Source organism: Peromyscus maniculatus, chromosome 5 (assembly GCF_049852395.1).
Source record: "Peromyscus maniculatus bairdii isolate BWxNUB_F1_BW_parent chromosome 5, HU_Pman_BW_mat_3.1, whole genome shotgun sequence".
NCBI classification, from domain to species: Eukaryota; Metazoa; Chordata; class Mammalia; order Rodentia; family Cricetidae; genus Peromyscus; species Peromyscus maniculatus.
Genome location: NC_134856.1, coordinates 60,590,940 through 60,616,632, shown reverse-complemented (window position 1 = coordinate 60,616,632; position 25,693 = coordinate 60,590,940). Strand labels below are relative to the sequence as shown.

The 25,693-nt window shown below is 46.4% G+C and overlaps 1 protein-coding gene across 3 annotated transcripts in view; it reads left to right on the top strand.

Moving 5' to 3' along the window:
• The window catches only part of Pcnx2 (pecanex 2), a 167,508-nt gene that overhangs the window by 28,426 nt on the left and 113,389 nt on the right, over positions 1 to 25,693 (top strand). For all 3 annotated transcript variants that reach the window (XR_013051388.1, XM_006982493.3, XM_076572346.1), the window contains exons 9-10: positions 18,551 to 18,686; positions 25,507 to 25,652. Coding sequence is in view for 2 of the 3 variants with exons in the window: in XM_006982493.3 (XP_006982555.3) it covers positions 18,551 to 18,686; positions 25,507 to 25,652 (282 nt within the window). In the remaining variant the exon portion in view is untranslated. The remainder of the gene's footprint in view (positions 1 to 18,550; positions 18,687 to 25,506; positions 25,653 to 25,693) is intronic.

Sequence of the window (25,693 nt, the reverse complement as noted above, 5' to 3'; positions counted from 1 at the left end):
CCAGAGAGATGGTTCAATGGTTAGGAACACTTGCTGCTCTTGCAGAAGACATGAGTTCTCTTCTCAATAGTCACAGCGGGTGGCTCACAAGCATCTGTAACTTCAGCTGCAGGGGATCCACCTGTGGGAGGCCAGCTCACATCTTTTAAAGGGTTCCTATGAGGAGGAGAGAGGGATAAGAAACTTTTAGATAGAAAGATAGCGAAGAGGAGAAAGAGAGAAACATGGGATAGCTTCGGGGGGGGGGGGGGAGGGCTGGATCAAAACCCAATGGCCTCTTCCAAAGGGCTTTTTATAACAATGCCAAGGAGCAGGGCAAAAGACCTCCTCCCCCTTGCTAGATCAAAGCACACCGCACAGCCAAGTGCAGACCCTTGCACACACCTGGTAACCATGCCCGTGGTCAAATCATCTCCTTATGTAGCCCTGCTGGGTAAAGCAAGCTCAGATTCTCAGACCCTGAGTAAGTTCTCACTGGGAAACCTCTGTGGTTCTCTGCATCCACCTCTCTCTTCTGGCGTCTGTGGGTGCCTGTATACACATGGTACACATACAGACAAGTAATTGCACACACATATACATAAATAAAAGTAAAATTTAAAAACAAAGCCATAAAGGGTGCACTTGTGGGTGAGAAGGCCTTGGGGTTTCCACACCACCTCAGTGAGTGGCACCCACTCTCTTTCTCTCTCTATTTTCTCTTTATTAATCACCCCCTTCTTATTTTCTTTCATTATCTCATCACCGCCTTTCCCAGCTAGAGTTCTTTTATGTGTATGTACTTTGGGAGTTGAATCCCAGGACCTCCTGCGTGCTAGGCCAGAACACGACAGAGGAACCCCACTCCCAGTCCCTCGCGGGTGGGTTCTAGGCAGGTGTTCTATACTAAGCAACATCCCCATCACCTCACAGTAGATTCTAGGCTGCACTCTGCCACTGAGCCATGCTTCCAGCCCCTCACTAGAGGGTTATAGCAAGCACCCTTCCCCTGAGCTACAGCCAACCCTTCATTAGAATATCGTAGGCAAGTGCCCTGCTGCTGGGTCAGTATCTGCCCCTCACTGGTTTGCGAGCACATGGTGGGGGGGGGTGGCATCCCCTAATCATTGTTTCTAACACTAAAGGTGAAGAATGACCTCTGACCCAGCCAGAGCAATGACAGCTGCTGGTGGCTTTGCCCCCAGGAAGACACAGGGGTCTCGTGCCTTACATTGTGTCCAGCAATGCCCTGAGTCTTTGTGAAGCAGTGTGGTAGCTCATAGTGCTGAGAGAGTTATCAGCACACGCGAATACAGAATTAACAGGACTCCCTTTCAGCCCTGAGAAACTAGAGCAAACAGAAACCTCCAGCCTGACTCTCTCGGCACCTTGTCTGTGGACATCAGAGCTGAGCTTCCAGCTCTTCGTTCTCCGAGGGAAGCAGTTCTCTATCAGCAAGAAAGCTGAAAGTGGAGGTAGAGCTGACCCAGACCTGCAGCATCTCTAGCCACTCTGGACATGAGCAGAAGTCTTACATCAGACTGACGAGGGTTCGAATCTCAATACCTGTGTTTATTTTCTGTTTCATGTGGTATAATTTCTTACTCATTAAGTTTAAAATATTTGCATTACATTTTCACTTATTTATTTTTAGGTGTGTGTGTGTGCCACACTGCACATATGTGGAGGTCAAAGGGTAGCTTCTCTCTTTCCACCATGTGGGTCCTGGGGAGCAAACTCAGGTCATCAGGCTTAGTGGCAAGCCCCTTTACCCACTGAGCCATATTGCCTTTCCTTGTCAACTTTTTTTGACCTGTAAGTTGAGAGAAATAATGAATTAATTCACTGGCTTGCTTTAAAAATTAAAGTTGGCCTGGGGAGTTAACTCAGTTGGTAAAACACTTGCCGCACAGGAGGCATAGGGACCTAGAATCCACATTCAAAAGCCAGGTGTGGTGTAGCGTACTTGAAATCTAAGCACTGGGTGGTAGAAACAGATGGATTCCCAAAGCCCACTGGCTAGCCAGCCCACCTTAGTCAGCAGATCCTGGGTCAGTGAGAATACCTTCTCTCAAAGCAAGGGGGGGCATCTGAGAAAGGACACCAGAGGTTGACCTCTGACACCCACCACAGGGCACGCACGCACACACACACACACACACACACACACACACACACACACACACACACACACACACCCTGTGTAGAGGGCACTCAGTAGTGTCACATGTGTTCCCCTTCTGGGTAGAAAAGGAGGACAAAGTCCAGGGTTAACTTTTCACAGCAGCCAGCCCCTGGCATCTGCCAAGAGGAAGCCTGTTCTCAGCAGGGGCCACTTTACCTGTTTGTGAAGTGGGCAGCTAAGGACACGGTGTTTCCCAGCAGCCTGTGGTCCAACGCCTTGGCATCTGGGGCAGCTTCAGGGTGTGTACTTAATATTCTGTTTCTAGGGCTCAAAGCCGTTAAGTTCTGGGTCCTCCAACCATAGCAAATACAAATGTAGACGTTCAGATTGGAAGGGAGCCTGGTGAGGGCTCCGTAAGCTGTTCTCCATAGAAGGTACTGGAAAACCAGCTCTTCCCCTCTAAGGTGACCTCAGTGGCTGGGAGCACCTCCAACTAAATTGTTAAACTGCTGGATCCCATTACCGGCAGGAAGGAGACTCTCTTAGCCATTGTGAGGCCTGGTTGTCACGTGACAGTTTTACGTCCCAGATGCTCGGCTCTGAATGGGGACTTGTGAGCCATGTAACTTCCCTGTCTCTGTAGGGATTCCTGGAGGAAGCTGAGAGAGGAAGTTTATTTCCCTTCCTGGCCCCCCTGAAAACACTGTGAGAAACAGCACACCTCCCCCACCCACTGCCGGAGTCTCACAGAGCACCTTGAGTCACACACTAACTGTTCATCAAGCAGGTGCCTTTGGGAAGGTTATCTGATTGCTCTCTGCTCTCCCCCAGAAACCCGAACTGCAGCCTTTCCAGGGGCTGCTGGGAAATACTGCCTGACAACAAATCCCTTTCATGTTTAACTGACCAGAACACAGGACGGATTTACTAGTTCAGAGCCCAGAGTGAGCTGATCTGCCTGAAAACTGAGCTGGAAGTAGGTCATTAGCCCAGGAAATGGAAGACGTTGCCTGGAAAGTTAACGAATGTTCAGAGTTGAAATGGTTCACCACACATTGGACTTTGACTATTCCTCTCCAGGCTTTGTCACTAAAGCCTCCCTCCCCCTGCTGCGGCCGGGGCCGTGTGTGTGTGTGTGTGTGTGTGTGTGTGTGTGTGTGTGTGTGTGTGCTGTGTGTGTGTGTGTGTGTGTGTGTGTGGTGCGTGTGGTGTGTGTGTGTGTGTGTGTGGTGCGTGTGTGGTGTGTATGTAGTGTGTGGTGTGTGTGTGTGGTATGTGTGTGTGGTGTGCGTGTGTGTGTGTGTGTGTGTGTGTGTGTGTGTGTGGTGTGTGTGTGTGAGGTATGTATGTGTGGTGTGTGTGTGTGGTGTGTGTGTGTGGTGTGGTGTGTGTGGTGTGTTGTGTGTGGTGTGGTGTGGTGTGTGTGGTGTGGTGTGTGTGTTGTGTGTGTATGGCGTGGTGTGTGTGTATGGTGTATGTATGTGTGGTGCGGTGTGTGGTGTGGTGTGTGTGGTGTGGTGTGTGTGTGTGTATGGTGTATGTGTGGTGTGTGTGGGGTGTGTATGTGTGGTATGTGTGGTGTGTGGGTGTGGTGTGGTGTGTGTGGGGTGTGTGTGTGTATGGTGTGTGTGTGTGTGATGTGGTATGTGTGTGAGATGTGTGGTGTGTGTGGGGTGTGTGGTGTGTGTGTGTGAGATGTGTGTGTGTGTGTGTGTGTGTGTGTCTAGGACAGGAGAGAACTTCAGATGTCATTGGAGGCAGAGTCTCTCATTGGTCCAGAGCTCCCCACGCAGGCTGGGCTGGCCGGCCGGTGGGCCCCAGGAATTGTCCCTGCCTCCTCAGTGCAGGGATTACAAACATGCATGGCCATGCTTTGCTGTGTAGGTTCTGGGGGTCAAATTCAGGTCCTTACACGTGCAAGGCAAACACTCCAGTGACTGAGTTCTCTCTTCAGCCCTTGTTTGATTTTTGAGATGCAGCCCCGGCTGGTCTTGAACTTTGGGTCCTCCTGCCTCTGTCTCCAGGTGCTGGGCTGACAGTCAGGCACCACCAAGCCCACAATAAGAACTTTTATTCTTTGTTCAGCAAAGATTTCTATTTATTTTGTCTACACATTTCCCGAGGATCGTCTTTCCTTTGAAAGACCCAACCTGGATGTTAGCACAGCTCTCAGTCCATCTCTCAGTGGTCATCCACTTTGGATTTCCTTTTTTGAGACAGGGCCTCTCCCTGGGACCTGGGCCTCACCATGGAGGCTGGGATCGCTGGCCAGTGCACACCAAGGTCCCACCTTTCTCTGCCTCCCCAGTACTGAGGTTACAAGTGTGCAACAGCACACCCGACTTTTTCTGTCAAGTCTGGGGCTCAAACTCGGTCCTCACGCCTGGGTGGCAAATGCTTTATCGCCGTCTCCTCAGCCCACAGCCATGGTGTTTAAAGGGTGCACCTGGGAAGGGAAGCAGGCAGAGGATTGCCAGAAAGAATCCGTTGATTTTTGCTTCTTTCTGAAGAAGTGGAGACCTTGAGTTTGCAAGAGCAGGAGTGAAGGGCGCTGAGGTGAGGCTGTGAGGTACTCGGGACGGTGAGATGTGGGGGCTCCTCAGTAAACCCGATCAACTGCACTCTGCACAGCACATTTCAGCTCTGGTGGGGGATATTTAACCTCAGCCACGGAGCCCTGTCACTGTTCATCTGAATGAGGGATGTGCGTTTGCTGCCATGCCCGAGTGAAAGACATTCTTGCTGCCTTTGACGACGTGGAGGGCCAGGTGAAGGGCCTGCAGTGGGCCTTCCTGCAGTTTCTTCCCCAGCCTCGCTGATTTCTCAGTCTTCGGTGATCTCTGTCGTCCCCCCACCCCACCCCACCCCCGCAGTGGTCCCCATCCTGGGGACTCAGACACGGGGTTGAGGCAGTGTTTCCCTTCAGGCCAGGAAGTCCCAGGAACAGAAATCCAAGCGGGAAGCTGTGGCCTTATGCCTGCACATCGCCGCAGCTGCCACACGGGGGCGCACTCCATCCACTTGCTTCCCCTCTGCTGCCTGTCTGAGACTTCCCCTCATTTGTATGGTCTTAGGAAAGGAGAGTTGATCTCAGCCTTAAAGTCAGCTCCCTGTTAGAAACACCCTACCTCCATCTGCTGTCCTTCAGTGCCCTTCACAGCCAGTGATCATGTGATACACTAACTTCTTTCCTAGGCATCCATCACTCTTAGGTCCTGCCATCAGTCCATCCCACAGAGGGCCTGCAGCCCCGGGAAGGGCAGGCAGAAGAGGTGCCTTCTCCAGGGGACAACAAACTATTGTTTTAAAATCTGGGTGAGGATGAAGAATTTCTGGTGATGTTTTCTCTGTCACTGGGAAGTAGCAGCATCCCCCTTGGGTTGTTTTGTGACCTTTCGAAGCTTCCATTAGGAAGGGGGAGCTAGGGCCAGTGGACTGCAGGGAATCTAAAACCCAGCACCAACTACTCTTCACCCCAGACCCAACCCTGTCCCAGCCAGCCCAGCCCAGAGTCTAGCTGCAGTTGATTTTGTTTGTTTGAAACAGGGTCTCACTGTGTAGCTGAGACTGGCCTCAGACTCCCAGCAATCCTCCTGCCTCAGTCACCCAAGTGATGGAATTCCATGTTGGAGCCACTGGAGCCCAACTTAACCCTCATCTTCTTGGCTTCCTTCCAGGGCTGGCTCTTCTTGCCACATCCCACTCCCCACCACCCACCCCCAATCTCCCTCCCTCATGCTTCTCTGAACTCTCTCTCCTCTGCTTCCACCCTGAATGGAACTAGCTGACCAGAGACCAACCCAGCCTCTGGTTGAAGGAGACCTGGTGGTGTCATTGAGACCGTCATTCCACAGAGTGGCTCTCTCCACCCTCTGATGCTTCAGGAAGTGGGAATGTCTCTTGCCACCCCCTCATGAACAGTCCTGAAATACACTGTTCATTAGCACGGTCTCATGATCCTGTCATGCCTACAGCTGCCACTGCTCGGGATGGGGGAGCGGGGTGGGGTGGGGTGGGGGGAATAGGCTCCAGCAGAGCAGCTCCATTTGAGGTATGGCTTCGCTAATCACAGACGTCCCTCCGGGCTGCATAAGAGCCAGCTCAGGTGGCAGAGTGTATGCTTGTGATAAGGACCCAGCCAAAGCTAGTGGAAGAGCTTCCTTGAGAGGGAAGCTGACTTGCTGTTTGAGTCTGTGTGAGATATGATGAGTGCAGGTTTGATCCTCTTCCCCGCCACTACGGGAGCCAAGGTGTCATCTGTGGAAAGGCTGGCAGCCACCTTGCTACCTGTCAAGTTCCCTACCAATAGGAGACAACGGAGACCAGAACTTCTCACTGCGTGCCTGAATAGAGGCTTCATCAGGACACTCTGTCCGGTCTAGTCTAGTTCTCACTCTCTCCAGGAGGGAAATACCTCTCTGAAAGGTGTGGATCCATGGTGGGAAAACAGTGTGCTCAAAGTCCAGGTAGTAGACAGACCAGCTGTGGTTCAGACCCACCTCTGTTCATTCTAGGACTCACCCAAAGGTTCTTAAGAAAAGAAAAAAAAAACAAGGCCAGGAATGGTGGTACACAACTTTAATCCCAGTACTCAGGAGGCAGAGCCAGGTGAATCTCTGTGAGTCTGAGGCCAGCCTGATCTACAGAGTGAGTTCCAGGACAGACAGGGATACACAGTGAGACACTGCGTCAATTAAAAAAAAAAGTTAAGAAACAAACAAACAAAAATAAGTCTGAACAAATAAAACCTTATAAAATAAGATATTTACAAAAGCTACTTATTTATTTTCATTTTAAAAGACATTTTGATTGATTTATTTTGGAGGAGTGTTCAGAGGTCAGAGGTCAATTGGAGAGGTAGTTTTTCTCCTTCTACCAGAAAGGGCCTAGGGATCAAGACAAGCTTCTTTACTCAGTGAGTCACCTCTCTGGCCAATATTTATTTTGGAGACAGGATCTCATGTATCCCAGGCTAGCCTTGAACCCACTATGTAGCCCAGGATGACCTGGAACTTCCGAACCTACAGAGGCCACTTTCATAGTGCTGGGATTACAGGTGTGTGCCACCCCAGTCTGTTTGTGCAACGATGAGAACTGAACCCAGGGCTTTGTGCATGCCAGGCAAGTACTCCAGCTGAGCCCCAGTCCCACCCAGTGTTGTGACATATTGTTCCGCAATTAAAAGCATGCTTAATAATATGGGGAGTCACGCCCATGAATGAGTGGCCCCTCCTTAGAGTTCTGCTTCTTGGCAGGAAGCATTGGCAGGCAGGCCTCTCGCAGAGCTGATCTGACATATCCTGAAGTAGCTGGCAGGAGAGGGCCCATATGTCTCCAGCTCCCCACACAGGAGTGCGCCTCTCCGTCTCCTGCTCCCGGGTCAGCATGACCTCCTTCCCCTGCAACGTCGTCTAGTTTCTTGGCTCCAGGGCATCTCCCACACCACGTTTCTGAGTCTCTGACCCTATCCTATCAAGGAACTCCCATTTCTATTTTCTCTCACTCTAGAGGTCCAGACAGTGTCACTCAGTGGTGTGCACGCGACCCCTCAAGGTCCTGCTGAAAAGCTGTCTTGATCAAGCTAATGGATCAGCCCATTCGTGTCGGGGTGTGATGAGCTGACCAGCAAGAAGGAAAGCGAGTGCTGGGGAGTAGTCATTCCGAATAATGTAGGGACAGTGTGTTAGTGAGCTGGTCGCATGGCTGTGACAAGTTGACAGAGGAAGGATCAACTCCAGCTCATGGAGTCAGGTGAAACTGTCCATCGAGCTAGGGAGGCCAGTGGAGAAGTGGTCCTCCTCACACTCCTATGGGTCGGGAAACAGACTGAAAGCAGGGCTGGGCTATGACCTTCACATTCCACCCTCAGTGACCCACCTCCTCCAGCAAGGCCCCACCTCCCACAGGTTTCACAACCCCCTAGAACAGTGCCACCTGCTGGAGACCGAGTCACACACACCCTAAAACAGCGCCACCTGCTGGAGACCGAGGGTTCAAGCACAGGCGTTTTCGAGAGCCCATTTTGTATCTAGACTGTAACAAATGGATCAGCTGTTTAGAGCACATACTGCTCTTGCTGATGACTGGAGTTTCGTTTCCAGACCATAATACACTGGGGTTTAGAGTTTTGGGTTCTGCGATGTTGGCTTACCTGGTGTGCGCTTGACATGGTTCTTACTAAGGAAGGCTTCATTGACTTATCCTAGCAATCACGAATTTCATCATACAAGTATAGAGGATTCATGTGGATGTGTGTGTGTGTGTGTGTGTGTGTGTGTGTGTGTGTGTGTGTGTGTGTGTGTGTGTGTCTGTGTGTCTGTGTGTCTGTGTGTCTGTGTCTGTGTGTATAAACAAGTGAATGTGTTTGTGAACACAGAAGTCAGGACATAAGGAGAGAAAGGTCATGGGGTATGGAGAATAGTAGAGGTTAGAGGTCAGATCACATCACTGATGCATCTGCATCCCTCAATTAGCACAGTTTGGGCTGCAGGCTACTGAAGACTCAATTCAAAATGGATTAAACAGGAGGAAACACATTATCTTGGAAAGTAAGACATTTTATCTGGGGATGTGGCTTGCCCATAAAGTACTAGCCATGAAGTCTGAATCCCCATCCCCCACCCCCAAAATTCATGTAGAAAAGCTGGGCATGGTTACCGGCAGCCTTTGTGGAGAGCCTGCTCTAAGACCGCCTCCAGGGTATGCCAAAAAAAAAAAAAATCCACGCATATGGCAAGGGCTAGACTTTTCTATCTGAGGGGTAAATGAGGAAACACACACTCTCTGATGGTAACTTTCTCTTTTACTTCATCTTGAAAATCCTCTTTCTGAAAATCTCTCTGTCTCCACACAGTTACATTCTCCATACAGCTACATTTTTCTACACACCTCTTCTACATAGCTATACATCTCATCCACATAGCTCTCTCTTCCATCCATACATCTCTCCTCAACAGCTACATACCTTCTGCTGCACAGCCACACATCTCTACACACAGTTACATCTCTTTTTTGCATAGCTCCACATCTCTCTCTACACACACCTCTCTTTCTATATACACTTCTTGTCTCTACTCTGCTACATTCCTTCACATACTCCTACATTATTTACTCACTCTTTACTCATTCACTCACTCACTCACTCACTCACTCACTCACTCACTCACTGTCTCACTCACTCTCCTCTACACACACACTTTTCTGCCCTACATACACATCTCTGTTCCACAGCAAAAACTCTGGACAAATAGGAGTTACATTTTCAGGGTCACAAAACATTTCTTGAGTAAACAATAAGAGACAGAGCCATCCTGATACACATAAGGAATCACACCGTTTCTCTCAGGGTAGGGATGTTGTGATGACCGGGCATGGTGAGTAAAGCAGGTTGTAGCTCTAAGTGGTTCAGGTTCCCAGACAGAGAGTGACATTGAAATTCAGGACTTAAACAATAAACAGTTAGTTGGCTGAACCTTGAGGTTAGGAGTATGTGCAGAAATTCAATTGTTGCAGGGAGTTGGGTCTTTAATGTTATCTGCCAGGCTTTGGTTCAACAAACAGACACCTGGGAACTTGTGCTTGTACACTTTGTCTCCAGGGGCAACTAGTCTATTTTGGATTTGCTCTGAGGTTTTGGCTAAATGTGTGAAAAGCCATCTTTGCAGCTGAGAATACAGTTATTTTCCTACGTTAGTCTGAGTATTAAAAATATTCTAGGAGAGACACTGCAGCCACCGCCAGGACAAGCAGCATGTAGAGACTCTGGTTCAGAGAGAGCGGCTTTCAAATGCTGATTAGAAAATAAACAGTTTGGCGGCGGCGGCCCGCGGAGGTAGACGGGCCCAGCAGCAGCCCGCTAAGGTAGACGGGCCCAGCGGCGGCAGGCGACAGGGACATTCAGGCCCGGCGGCAGCCGGCAGAGACATTCAGGCCCAGCGGCAGTCCACAGAGGTAGACAGGCCCAGCAGCAGTCCACAGAGGTAGACAGGCCCGGCAGCGAAGACAAGCAGACGCAGGTAGGCCTGTGGCGGAGGCCCGCTGAGGTAGACGTGCCCGGCGGCAGCGGCCGACAGGGACACTCAGGCCCGGTGGCGGCCCCCAGAGGCAGACAGACCCAGCGGCAGCTGACAGGGACATACAGGCCCGGCGGCGGTCCGCAGAGGTAAACAGGCCCAGGGATGGAGACAAGCAGACGCAGCTTGGAACAGGGACGCCCCTAACCCCAACATCTGGGGAAGAAGCTATCTCCGTGGGTCAGAACCAGAACGAATCTGAACACTCCGTCTGAGGACAACCCAGGGCCCAGCTGCTGATCCTGTGAAACCCAACAACTTGGAGGTGTTGGTGAGACTACCCCGCTCAGCTGAAACCCATCTGGGAGAGGATTCAGATGCCTACAGTTTAAAGTCTGAAGAAAAAAGATCAGCTGAGGAGTTGACAAATGAACAAAAAGTGACCTGAGAACACAGAAGAAGGCGCTACCCAGACACCAAACCAGATCATCAGAATCATAAGTATATAATTCACTGATCGAAATCAGCTGCCCCTGAAGAAATAGCCCAATAGCACCAATTTAACCCAGAACCACTACTAAACCAAGACTAAAAATTAGAACAAGAGAGGCACTCTCAGACACAGACACCACCTGCACCTCACAGAGGAAGAGATGAGTAGACGCCAGTGCAAAAATACAGGCAACAACATAAAGACCTATATGGCAACATCAGAACCTAGTGATTCTACACCTGCAAGACCTAAACATACCATGACAGAAGAAACAGAAGAAATCAACCCTAAAAATGACATTAAGAAGATGATAGAGGCCCTTAAAGAAGAAATAAAACATTCCCTCAATGAGGAAATAAAAACTTTCCTTAAAGAGGAATTGAAAAACTACCTTAAAGAGGAAATAAAAACTTTCCTTAAAGAGGAAATAAAAAACTCCCTTAAAGAGGAAATAAAAACTTCCCTTAAAGAGGAAATGAAAAACTCCATTAAAGAGGAAATAAAAAACTCCCTTAAAGAAATGGAAGAAAAAACAAAAAATGGGAAGAAATCAAAGAAAGCCAAGAAAAAGCAATTAAACAGATGAAAGAAACATTCCAAGATCTGAAAAATGAATTTGAGACAATAAAGAAAACACATGCTGAAGGAATGCTGGAAATAGAAATCCTGACAAAACGAACAGGAACTACAGAAACAAGCATAACCAACCGATTGCAAGAGATGGAACAGAGAATCTCTGACACTGAAGACACGATAGAGAAAATAGATTCGTCAGTCAAAGAAAACAATCAAGACAAAAAAGTCCTAACACAAAACGTCCAGGAAATTTGGGACACCATGAAAAGACCAAACCTAAGAATAATAGGGATAGAAGAAGGAGAAGAATACCAACTCAAAGGCACAGAAAATATATTCAACAAAATCATAGAAGAAAACTTTCCTAACCTAAAGAAAGAAATACCTATGAAGATACAAGAAGCTTACAGAACACCGAATAGGCTGGATCCAAAAAAAAAAGTCCCCTCGCCACATAATAATCAAAACACTAAACACACAGAATAAAGAAAAAATATTAAGAGCTGCAAAGGAAAAGGACCAAGTAACATATAAAGGCAAACCCATCAGAATAACACCAGACTACTCAATAGAGACTATGAAAGATAGAAGATCATGGACAAACCTCATGCAGACACTAAGAGACCACGGATGCCAACCCAGACTATTATACCCAGCAAAACTCTTAATCACCATAGGCGGAGTAAACAAAATATTCCAGGATAAAACCAGATTTAATCAATACCTGTCCACAAACCCAGCCCTACAGAAAGCACTAGAAGGGAAAATTCAACCCAAAGAAGCTAAACACATCCATGAAAAATCAAGCAATAGATAATCCTACACCAACATACACCACAGAAGGACAACACAACACAACCAAAAAAATAACAGGAATTAACAATCACTGGTCATTAATATCCATCAATATCAATGGTCTCAACTCTCCTATAAAAAGACACAGGCTAACAGAATGGATTAGAAAACAGGACCCATCCATCTGCTGCATACAAGAAACACACCTTAACTCCAAAGACAGACACTACCTCCGAGTAAAGGGCTGGGAAAAGGTTTTCCAAGCAAATGGACCTAAGAAACAAGCTGGTGTAGCTATCCTAATATCTAATAAAATAGACTTCAAACTAAAATCAATCAAAAGAGACCAGGATGGACATTACATATTCATCACAGGAAAAATCCACCAAGATGAAGTCTCGATTCTAAACATTTATGCTCCAAATACAAAAGCACCCACATTCATAAAAGAAACACTACTAAAGTTTAAAATGCACATCAAACCCCACACATTAGTAGTGGGAGATTTTAACACACCACTCTCACCAAAAGATAGATCTACCAGACTGAAACTTAACAAAGAAATAAAGGACCTAACAGATGTTATGACTCAAATGGACCTAACAGATATCTACAGAATATTCCATCCTAACACAAAAGAATATACCTTCTTCTCAGCGCCCCATGGAACTTTCTCAAAAATTGACCACATGCTTGGACACAAAACAAATCTCAACAGATACAAAAAAATTGGAATAACCTCCTGTATTTTATCAGACCACCATGCCTTAAAGTTAGAACTCAATAACAACAAAAATTATAGAAAACCCACAAACTCATGGAAACTGAATAATACCCACCTGAAACTTCAATGGGTCAAGGAAGAAATAAAGACAGAAATTAAAGAGTTCCTAGAATTCAATGAAAATGAAAGTACAACATACCCAAACTTATGGGACACTATGAAAGCAGTGCTAAGAGGAAAATTCATAGCTCTAAATGCACACATAAAGAAGATGGAGCAATCCCATACCAATGAATTAACAGCACAACTGAAAGCTCTAGAACAAAAAGAAACAAACTCACCCAGGAGAAATAGACGCCAGGAAATAATCAAATTGAGGGCTGAAATCAACGAAATAGAAAACAAGAGAACAATACAAAAAATCAATGAAACAAAGAGTTGGTTCTTTGAAAAAATCAACAAGATAGACAAACCACTAGCCAAATTAACCAAAAGGCAAAGAGAGAACACCCAAATTCACAAAATCAGAAATGAAAAGGGAGACATAACAACAGACAATGAGGAAATCCAGAGAATCATCAGATCATACTTCAAAAACCTGTACTCCACAAAAATGGAAAACCAGGAAGAAATGGACAGTTTTCTGGATAAATACCAAATACCAAAATTAAATCAAGACCAGATAAACCATTTGAATAGACCAATAACCCCTAAAGAAATAGAAACAGTCATCAAAAGTCTCCCAACTAAAAAAAGCCCAGGACCAGATGGTTTCAGTGCAGAATTCTACCAGACTTTCAAAGAAGAACTAATACCAATCCTCTTCAAAGTGTTCCACACAATAGAAACAGAAGGAACACTACCAAACTCTTTTTATAAGGCTACAATTACCCTGATACCCAAACCACACAAAGATGCAACAAAGAAAGAGAACTACAGACCAATCTCCCTCATGAACATTGATGCAAAAATACTCAACAAAATATTGGCAAACCGAATCCAAGAATACATCAAAACAATCATCCATCACGACCAAGTAGGATTCATCCCAGGGATGCAAGGATGGTTCAACATATGGAAATCAGTCAATGTAATACACCATATAAACAAACTGAAAGAAAAAAACCACATGATCATCTCCCTAGATGCTGAAAAAGCCTTTGACAAAATCCAACACCCCTTCATGATAAAGGTCTTAGAAAGAATAGGAATACAAGGAACATTTCTAAACATAATAAAAGCAATTTATAGCAAGCCAACAGCAAACATCAAATTAAATGGAGAGAAACTCAAAGCGATACCACTAAATTCAGGAACAAGACAAGGCTGTCCACTCTCCCCATATTTATTCAATATAGTACTAGAAGTTCTAGCTAGAGCAATAAGACAACAAAAGGAGATCAAAGGGATACAAATTGGCAAGGAAGAAGTCAAACTTTCACTATTTGCAGATGATATGATAGTATACATAAGTGACCCCAAAAACTCTACCAGGGAACTTCTACAGCTGATAAACTCCTTCAGTAAAGTGGCAGGATACAAGATCAACTCAAAAAAATCAGTAGCCCTCCTATACACAAATGATAAAAGGGCTGAGAAAGAAGTCAGAGAAACATCACCCTTTACAATAGCCACAAATAATATAAAATACCTTGGGATAACACTAACTAAACAAGTGAAAGACCTTTTTGATAAGAACTTTAAATCTCTAAAGAAAGAAATTGAAGAAGATATCAGAAAATGGAAGGATCTCCCATGCTCATGGATAGGTAGGATTAACATGGTAAAAATGGCAATCTTACCAAAAGCAATCTACAGATTCAATGCAATCCCCATCAAAATCCCAACACAATTCTTCACAGACTTGGAAAGAAAAATACTCAACTTTATATGGAAAAACAAAAGACCCAGGATAGCTAAAAGAATCCTATACGATAAAGCAACCCTTGGAGGCATCACCATCCTGGACCTCAAACTCTACTATAGAGCTATAGTAATAAAAACAGCTTGGTACTGGTATAAAAACCGACATACGGACCAATGGAATCGAATTGAAGACCCTGACATTAATCCATGCACATATGAACACCTGGTTTTTGACAAAGGAGCCAAAACTATACAATGGAACAAAGAAAGTATCTTCAACAAATGGTGCTGGCATAACTGGATGTCAATATGTAAAAGATTACAAATAGATCCATATCTGTCACCATGCACAAAACTCAAGTCCAAGTGGATCAAAGACCTAAACATAAATCCAGTTACACTAAACTTAATAGAAAAGAAGATAGGAAGCACTCTTGAACCCATTGGCACTGGAGACCATTTCCTAAATAAAACACCGACAGCACAGACCCTGAGCACAACCATTAATAAATGGGACCTCTCAAAACTGAGAAGCTTTTGCAGGGCAAAAGACACAGTCAATAAGACAAAAAGACACCCAACAGATTGGGAAAAGATCTTCACCAACCCCACATCTGACAGAGGATTGATCTCCACAATATATAAAGAACTCAAGAAACTAGACATCAAAGCACTGAACAGTCCAATTAAAAAATGGGCTAAAGAGCTAAATAGAGAATTCACAAAACAAGAACTACAAATGGCTGAAAGACATTTAAAGAAATGCTCAACATCCTTAATCATCAGAGAAATGCAAATCAAAACGACTCTGAGATACCACCTTACACCTGTCAGAATGGCTATGATCAAAAACACCAATGACAACCAATGTTGGAGAGGATGTGGAGCAAAGGGAACACTCCTCCACTGTTGGTGGGAATGTAAACTTGTACAACCACTGTGGAAATCAGTATGGCGGTATCTCAGAAAATTAGGAATCGAACTACCTCAAGACCCAGCCATCCCACTCTTGGGCATATACCCAAAGAATGCTGATACATACCATAAAGATACATGCTCAGCTATGTTCATAGCAGCACTATTTGTAATAGCCAGAACCTGGAAACAACCTAGATGCCCATCAACGGAAGAATGGATGAAAAAAATGTGGTACATATACACAATGGAGTACTACTCAGCAGAGAAAAACAATGAAAGCATGAAATTTGCAGGCAAATGGATGGAACTAGAAAAAATCATCCTGAGTGAGGTAACCCAAACCCAGAAAGACAGTTATGGTATGTACTCACTCATTGGTGGATTCTAGATATAAAATAAACAATCAGACCACAACCCATAGAACCATAGAGGCTATATATATAGCATGGAGGTCCCTAGGACGACGGTGGCATATAATAAATTTCAGTTTTACTCAATTATTGAAAAAAAATAGCCAAATGAATGGAAACACATGAACTATGAACCAAAGGCTGAGGGGCTCCCAGCTGGATCAGGCCCTCTGAATAGGTGAGACAGTTGATTGGCTTGATCAGTTTGGGAGGCATCTAGGCAGTGGGACCAAGTCCTGTGCTCATTCCATGAGTTGGCTGTTTGAAACCAGGAACTTATGCAGGGACACTTGGCTTAGTCTGGGAGGAAGGGACTGGACCTCCCTGGACTGAGTCTACCAAGTTGATCACAGTCCTCGGGGGAGGACTTGTCCTGGAGGAGGTGGGAATGGAGGGTGGGCTGGGGGTAAGGGGAGGGCGTGGGAGGGGGAAGAATAGGGGAACCCATGGCTGATATGTAGAACTGAATGGTATTGTAAAATAAAAAATATATATCACAAAAAAAAAAGTTTAAGTAAAAAAAAATTTCAAAATGGTAATCATAAAAAAAAATATTCTAATATTATTTCTATTCATCAGAACTATACAACTTAAGCAGAAATAATCTTCCTGACTATCCACAGCTATAAGTGTGCCCAATAGGTGGAATATCTACATAAGATAAACACACAAGCTGTGGGAAAACACCCATAGCTGTTTTTATGGAAGAAATGTAGTGGCACATGAGAAAAATTACAGAAAGAAACAACCAGTCATTTACAGTCAGTGGCCCCATAGTCTTTGCCAAGCGGAGCTCCCCATTGGAGAGTTATTCGTCTGGTGGGTCAACTTGTTGAATACTCGTTGTCACCTGCTGTATAGTCCCATGACCTCCAGCACATGGTGACAGTGCTGGGGAAGTGGAGACAGGTAGACCATGGGGCTTGCTGCCCAGCCTGCCTAGATGGATTGACAAGTTTTGGGTCAAAAGTAAGGGACCTTGTCTCAACAAATAAGATGGAAAGGGGACCAGCAAGATGGCTTAAGGTGCTTGTCATGCAACTGGTAGTCTAAGTTCAATCCCTGGAACTCTCAAAAATGTACAAGGCAAATGTGCAATTCCTCCACTAATAAAATAATTAAGGTGGATGTCACCTGAGCAATAGCACTCAAGGCTGACCTCTGCTTCCACATGAATGCACACATACATAAACAAGTGTGAGAGCATATACATGTCCATACACTTCCCTCTCCCTAGGTGACTCTTTAGAACTGTGTTATATCCCCAATCCCAAGCTAAGTACTAGCAAGATGAATGGATGATGAGACCAGTTTTATCACCAGGGCCAGGGAAGGACGGAGTCTTGTATCACTGACACACTGCACCCCTCTGTTAGCATACAATCTCAGCCATTTGGATAAAATGGGGCCACATCAGTAGGAGTTCCCTTAGAAACAACCATGGGGTAAGCAAACCAATATTGTCTCCTAAAACGTAGTCACCTTCCTGGGAAGCCCTGTGGAATATGTCTTAGTTTCTGCTCCCTGAGCTGAAGTGAGGGCTGAGGCCTGAGGAGATGGCTCAGCTGTTGAGACTACTTGCTGCTCTTGCTAAGGATCTCAGCACTGTTCCCAGCATTCACATCAGGCAGTCTGCAACTGCCTACAGCTCCAGGAGATCTGGCATCCTCTTCTGGCCTCAGTGGACACTGCATGCATGTGGTGCAGGTACATACATATTACACATAAATAAAAATGAATTTAAGAGTTAAGAGGGCCAGGACTGTGATTATTCAAGAGCTGAATTAAGTCTCAGTGACTCACATATGACTTAAGATACCGAAACATTCAGATAGAGACTTAAAACCACTTAACAAAGGCTGCTTTTCCAAGGACCTTCTAGCTACTACAAAGGCCCTTCTTTTGTGTAAATGGGCTTTCTTGCTTTGGGGTGTCTGCGGGAGCGATGCAGACAGAGTGCTGGAGTTGGAGAACCAGCATAATGTCATAGTTCCTTGTTCTATTACTGTGATCAAACGTCCTGCAATAGCAACCCAAGGAAAGAAGGGTTCACCTTGCCTCCGTTTGAGGGTCAGGGGGGTGTGGTTGCAGGAGTCACATGACATTCACAGTCCGGAAGCAGAGGAAGGTGAAAGCTGGTGTTCATCTTAACTTCCTTTTTAAAAATTCTGTTCCATTGTTAAGGCATCACACACTTACTCAGGGTGGGTCTTTCCACCTCAGCTAACCCAATCTAGAAAATCCTTCAGAGACATGCCCAGAGGTGTGTCTCTTAGGTGAGTCTAAACCCTGCCATGTTCACAATGAATGTAACCATCACACAGAGGTTCTTCATCTTCCCAGCTGGGGTCTGGGAATTCCCAAATCTACCTGTCAGGGTCACCTCTGCCCCATAAATGTACAGAAAATCGGAGATTTTGCCTCTGAGCACCAAGTATCCACTCACACACGGCAGCTGCATCCAGACCTAGGGCTGGAGGCTGCAGTTAGCCTCACACACAGAATTGTTAGCTCTTTTAGAGAACATAAAGATCAGGACCCAGACAGTCCCCTCTTGTACTGGACGTCTCCAACCCCCTGGGTTCCTATGTAATAAATAAGTGTATCCTAATGTGAGATGGTCACCAAAGGATTGTTTCTCCCCATTCTCAGAGAGATCCTCCTCAGCTCCTCCAGTACCGCCACTTCAGGAAGTCCAGATCCGTCCTCAGGGGACCCTGCAGTCAGTGCTCTCCAACAGCAGCTGTTACTCATGGTGGCCCGAAGGACGCAGTCGGAAACCCCACGGGTATGTGTGTGCCAGTGTTGCTGTTAGTGTCTGCTGTAGAAGCCGTGGGTCTTTTGAATAAAGTGTGTGTGTGTGTGTGTGTGTGTGTGTGTGTGTGTGTGTGTGTGTGTGTGACATGCATGCACACATATGTGGTCATGTGGGGGGTTGTGGATGCAGGTACACATATGAGCATGTGTTTTTGGAATTTGGAGGACAGTCTCGGGTGTCAAACTTGGAGTCCTCCTCAGGAACACCGTCTACCTCTCCTGAGACGAGGTCTCTCATTAGCCTAGAACACTCCAAGGAAGCTAGGCTGGCTGGCCGGCAAGCCCCAGGGACCCACCCGTCTCTGCCTCCCCAGTCCGGGATTGTAAGTGTGTACCACTCATGCCTGGTGTTTTCTTTCACATGGGCTCTGGGAGTCAAACTCAAGGCCCTCGCTTGTGTGATGAACAGTTCACTGCCCGAGTCACCTCCCCAGCCCCAGCAGCAGGTCGTAAGGTCTGTCTTCTACTGATGAGTCAGACCTCACCCTGACTTTCCCGTCAAGCATCACTACAGGGCTGTCTGACTGATGGAAAGAAAAGCAAGGACCATGCGGATGGCAGATAACCCTCTGCAAATGTTACTGCATTCTGCTGTCTCAATCACTTTCCCGTAGAAATCCATTCATATTGTCATATTGATCTTTGGTTGTTTGAATGCAGGAACCCCTCAAGAGTGTAATTGTCTATTTTGCCTTACCCTACCTGGTTTTAAAAATATCTGCTTTTTTAAAAAATTATGATAACTTTGTATTTATTGACTAAGCATGCAAAGATTCTTAAATACTTGATTTGGAAGAGGTTTTTGTTGTTTATTTAGGTAATATCAAGGGTGTAAAACATGAAGCCTTTATTGTTTTACTCAGAAATTCTTCATTAATGTTCATTTAGTCATCCAGGCAAGCTTTAATGAGACTTGAGGGAGCCGGAGCAAGGATTCCCAGGCAACAGCATCCAGGAAGGCTGGACATGGGTGCAGGCCGGCCTATGAGATGCAAGTGTAGCCTGGGCCTTAGGGATAGGGGAAAAGGCAGGCTTCTTAGGGGAAGGAATTCTTGGGATTGACTTCCAAAAAGGGTGGGCTTTCTCTGGCTCAGCTTGAGCAGAGAGGATTACAGACAGGGTAAGTTCAAGTTCATGGGAAGTTTCTCAGCCTCCATGTTTGCCTTCCTCTGTCAAAGTTTCTAGTCCTCCTAAAGTGCCTCACCTTTGCAAAATTAATACAGTTTTATATTTGGTTTAAAAATGGCTCTGCAAAAATTTCTCAAAGAAGTCTTATAGTACTGTGTGCTGACATATGTACCCGAATGGCTAATGAAAAGGACAGACAGTTCTCAAAAGAAGAAGCACAAATAACCAATAAGTATTTTAACAAGTGTTCAGCATCTCTAGTCCTCAGGAAAGTGCAAATTAAAACTACTCAGAGATACCACCTCACCCCAGTTAGAACGGCTGTCATCAAGAAACCTGACAAAGGTTCACTACCAGTGGGAGTCCAAACCAGTGTATTCATATGGAACTCATTGTGGAAGTTTCTTTAAAAATTAGAAGTAGGGGCTAGAAAGATGTCTCAGCAGTTAAGAACACATACTGCTCTGTAGCAGGCTTTTTTGGACTAGCAGCCCCCCAAACAGAGACTTTTTATTAATTATGAAGCATCTTCACATAGTGTTAATGAATATTCCACAACACTGCTCTTGCATAGGACCCATATTTGGTTCCCAGCATCCATGTCAGGTGGCTTACAACCTCCTACAACCCCAGCTCCAAGGCATTTGATGCCCACCTCTGTCCCCCATTGACACCTACAACTTACGTGCACATACCTGCCCCCCAGCCCTCCCCTCACCCCCCCCCATATAATTAAAAATCATTTTAAAAGAGCACCTATGTCCCTTTTGGATATGTACCCAAAGGACTCCATATCCCACCACAGAGAGACTTCCTCATTCCTGTTCATTGCTGCTCTATGCAACATCCAGGAAACAGAACAAGCTGAAGTGTCCATCAACAGATAATAAAAATGTGGTACATGTACACAACAGGGTCTTATTTATCTATAAAGAAAAATGAAAACTTCAAGAAAATGGATGGTTCTAGAAATTATTGAGTGAAATAACCTAGATTCAGAAAAATGAACACCACATTTTCTCTCATATGAGAATTCCAGTGTTTAATATTTAGATGTGTGGGGGTTAGTATAAGTCATGAAACTGAAGGATACCATGAGAAGGAGCAAATAGGGGAGAAGGAAGGACTGGGGGTCAGCAAAAGGACCAAGGGGACCCAAAGAGGAATAGAGTAGGGGAGGGAGGAGAAGATGAGGAGAGAGGAGATTCACTAAAGAACATGTTGTTGGATGTGCCAGAAGGACACTCAATACCTTGTATGCTAACTTAAAAAATTAATACGGATGGAAAGATGGCTCAGTGGTCAGGAGCTACTCTTACAGATGACCTGGATTTGATTCCCAGTACCCATATGGTAGCTCACAACTGCCTACCTCCAGTTCCACAGACACCAGGCATACACACGGTGCACAGATATACATGCAGGCAAAACACCCATACACATGCAATAACAATAAATAAATTCAGCATGGTGGCTGTGGGTGTAGCTCCTGCCTGGCTCTGGGTGGGGCTGGCTCTGCCCCACTTAGCACCAGAGACCTCACCATTTCCCCCTTCTCTGAGGACCATGTATCATCTCACAGCTTCTCCCCTTCAAGTTGTCTTTGAGGTCACGCATCTTTCCTGGACCTCTGAGGCCCTCAGACCTTGGCATGGGCTCTTGTCACACACAGGTCCTAGATAGGTCTGTGAGCTCTTTCAGCTGCATCCCAAGGCCAGTGCTCAGTTCTCACCCCAGCCCTGGTGCAGACAGCCCCTGAAGAATGTGCAGGCCTGGGCAGGGCCCGCTGCTTTTCACACATCCACCTCCAGCAGGTTAGTGTTGATCCACCCGGAGGGTTGTCCAGATATACTGAAACAGCTTGGGAGAGTGTGACTGCTTCCAGTGCCCTGGGTGGAAGAGCTGGAGGTGAAGGGACCTTTGTGGACACCAGAGACACTAGCAAGTCTCGGAAGCATCCTGGTTCTAGCAGAAACTCAACCCGGAACAGAGATTGCAAAGACTGATTGGATACAGCTATCATGCCCTTGGTTTCACTCTTGAAGCTCTGTAAGTGGGGCTTGCAAGATGACTTAACTGGTAAAGACTCACAAAGCAAAGCCTGAGGACCTGAGTTCAATTCCCAGGACCCAGACTGTGGAAGGAGAGAACCAGTTCTCACAAGCTGTCCTCTGACCTCCGCACAGACATACTGTGGTGAGCATACACATAAATTTAAAAACAAAAACTGTGAGTATAAAAATCACATAAAAAAGTAATTTACCATAGTTTTATTATTACTCAACCACATCCATAGAAGAGCTTCTGTCTGTCTCAGTTGGGGTTTCTATTGCTGTGAAGAGACACCATGACCATGGCAACTCTTATAAAGGAAAACATTTAATTGGGGCTGGCTTACAGTTTCACAAGTTCAGTCCATTATCATCACAGCTAGAAACATGGCAGCACACAGGCAGATACGGTGCTGGAGAAGGAGCTGTGAGTTCTACAACTGGATCAGCAGGCATCAGGAAGAATGACATTGGGCCTGGCTTGAGCTTCTGAAACATCAAAGCCTCCCTCCGCCTCCACAGTGACACACTTCCTCCAACAAGGCCACTCCAACAAGGCCACACCTCCTAATGGTGCCACTCCCTATGGGCCTGTGGGGGCCATTGTTATTCAAACCACCACAGTGTCTTTTCTCAGTTTTAAGTTAAATATAAAATGCTTGCAGTTTGTGGTTTTATTCTATACACACAGAGGTGGGGGAATAAATATCTGCCCCTGCTGGATATGTATCCTGGATATGTACATTTGTAAAAGGATCATACTGGGGGGAAAAAGTAATTTTTAAAAGTTCTATTTTTTTTTTTTTTTTAAGGGAGTTGGTTTGATCTTGGGGTTTGAAGACAGGGTTTCTCTTTGTAGCCCTGGCTGTCCTGGAACTCACTCTGTAGACCAGGCTGGCCCCAAACTCATAGAGATCCACCTGCCTCTGCCTCCCAAGTTCTGGGATTAAAGGTGTGTGCCACCACCACCCTGCTAGAAGTTCTTAAGTTCTACAAATTGACTTAATTTAAATTGACTAGAAGTGAAATGAGGCTTTGTTTACAAAATAAAAACTGAGATGGTTTCTTGCTTGTGACCCAGCAAATCCTTGCTGGAGGCCGGATGCCTTGGCTGGTTCTAGGAGTCACAGGTGTGTGTGCTGGTGGAAACTCTGCCCCACTGCTGAGATGTCTCCTAACCCACCAGCCAGTTCATCTGCATCTGGCTGAGATGGTCACTGCAGTAGGATCAGGTGCTCTGAGACAGATGCTGCAGTCCGGGGATGGAACAGGGGTGGGGATGGGAGACCAGCCTAGGGAGGACACAGCTGGATGAGACCTGCAGGGGAGGCAGCCACAGGCACGCTTCCTGCAGCAGCCAGGACTTGCAGGGCTAGCAGCATGCCTGCTTTTCTTAGCAAGGACTGGAAACAGGCTGTAGCCCTCTTTTTACCCCCACTACCCTCCTGATCCACATTTGGCTACGCAATGTGTGGAGGCCCAGGCTCAGTCTGTTTCCTTTGGGGACTTTTAGTTCCTGCCAGCCTCGGCCCATACATGCACCACACCTGGACCCCACATCACCAGAACAGCAAGCTGACTGGCTGCTGCATGTATTTCTTGCCCATGTTGTATCAGTGGACATCGAGGCTAAGAGCCTTGGTGTAAGGTTTGCTACAAAGCCAAGGCCATGGCCATTTGTACAAGTTCCTGCTGATGCAGCACCAGGTGGTTTTTAAGATGGTACCTTGTCTGGAAACAGAGCTGTGCTGGTTTGTTTTATGTCAACTTGACACAAGCTAGAGTCATCTGAGAGGAGGGAACCCCAACTGAGAAAATGCCTCCATGAGACTGAGCTATGGGCAAGCCTGTAGGGCATTTTCCTAATTAGTGATTGATGGGGGAGGGCCCAGCCCATTGTAGGTGGGGTCATCCCTGGGCTGGTGTTCTTGGGTTCTATAAGAAAGCAGGCTGAGCAAGTCATGGGGAGCAAGCCAATAAGCAGCACCCCTCCATAGCCTCTGCAACAGCTCTTGCCTCCAGGTTCCTGCCTTGTGTGAGTTCTTGTCCTGACTTCCTTCGATGAGGAACAGCAATATGGAAGTGTAAGCAGAATAAACCCTGTCCTCCCCAACTTGCTCTGTTGGCCATGGTGTGTCATCCCATCAATAGAAGCTCTAAGACACACACCCAGGACACATGCTGCTCTCTGAGTTTCAGCGCCACTGTATCCCCTGCCCATCAGCTCCGGGGGATTGCCCTTGGGACAGGGTGGCTTCCCTTTCCCATGCCTATGTGTGCATCAGTACTTTATGTTCAGGATAACTTCCTGGTCCTTAAGTTGAGTTAACAAGTCCATGTTGGTGCTGCGGAGAAGGCGGGGCCTGCTATCGCCCAAGGCTCTGCAGGGGTCTGTGAAGGAACGTCTGGGCCACTCTGAACACATACTAAGTTCTCGGACATCAGCAACCGTCCTTGAAGTTGATGATTTCAATTCCCAAACTCACCCAGGGTGTGTGTGTGTGGTCTGTCAGCCCGTGGGCTCTAGCACAGGCTGACATGGGTGTTTGTTTGTTTGTTTGCTTATGTGTCGCTCCTGCCTTGGATTTTGATCTGTGTGATTCTTTGAGACACACATCAAAGCTTCGCTCTTCCAGATTAAAGTGTACTTTTGTTTCTGCTAGGTGCGAAGAGACGCTTTAAGGTAAATTCTCTGAGGGATTTGGAGCATCCACGTAGTGTGAATAAGGGCTACCGACCTGCAGGGGTAGGAGGAGGGAAGCCTCAGGAGAGCTGTGGGGCCCCATCACCCCATACCCAGCCAGAAGCAGGCACTTTTCCACGCAGCCCCCTGGGTGGGGAGCTGACCCCAGCCCCAAAATAGATGTAGTTCATCTGAATGCTGGGGTCCCAGACTGCAGAGACGGTGGTGGTGGCTGGTCGTGGACACCCTAGCTTCTGCTTGGTTTCCTGTTCCAAACTCCAGTTCTTCACCAGCTCACTATTTGCTCGCCTCCTTCACTTCCTGCTTCATCTTTAAGTCTTCTCTAGACGTACCAGTGAAGAGCTAGCATACGTGTGTGTGCCTGTGCACACACATACACTCACTCACATACACACACACACACAAATGCATCATGCACACAAGTGTTGGTGCATGTACATGCTCATGTGTGCAGAGGACAGACGTCAACCTCAGTTGTCAGTCTTTCTCTACTTTTGTTTTTGGAGACAGGGTCTCTCTGTGGCCTGGCACTCACCAAGTAATCCAAACTGGCCAATCAGTAAGCCTCAGCCATCCATCAGCACCTCCCCGTGCTGGGGTTCCAGACACACACTGTCATGGTTGGCTTTTTACATACGCTCTGGAGCAAGCTTGGGTCTTCATGCTTCTGTAACAAGCACTTTCCTGGCTGAGCTACTGCCCCTGCTCATGCTGTTCTTAGGGCAGACTTGGTCATTGAAAGAACAGACAGCGCCTTTAACCACTGAGCCACCTTGCCAGCCCACCTCCACTCCCTCCACCACCGCCGCCCTTGTGTTTTTAAACTACGGGATGTTTTTGTGATAAGGACACATTACAGTAACGTTCTTTTCTGCCTTTGATCTCTGTTCTGTTTCTGGTGTGTAAAGCACGTGAGCCAGGATCTAGAAGATTCATCACGTTCCTCGGCACAGGGAAAGTTTAACCGAGAGCAGTTCTACAAGTTCATCATTTTCCCCGGGAAGTGGATTAAAGTCTGGTATGATCGACTCACCTTGTTGGCGCTATTGGATCGGTAAGCTGTCAAGCACGCGTAGATGTGGCCAGAAGACAATG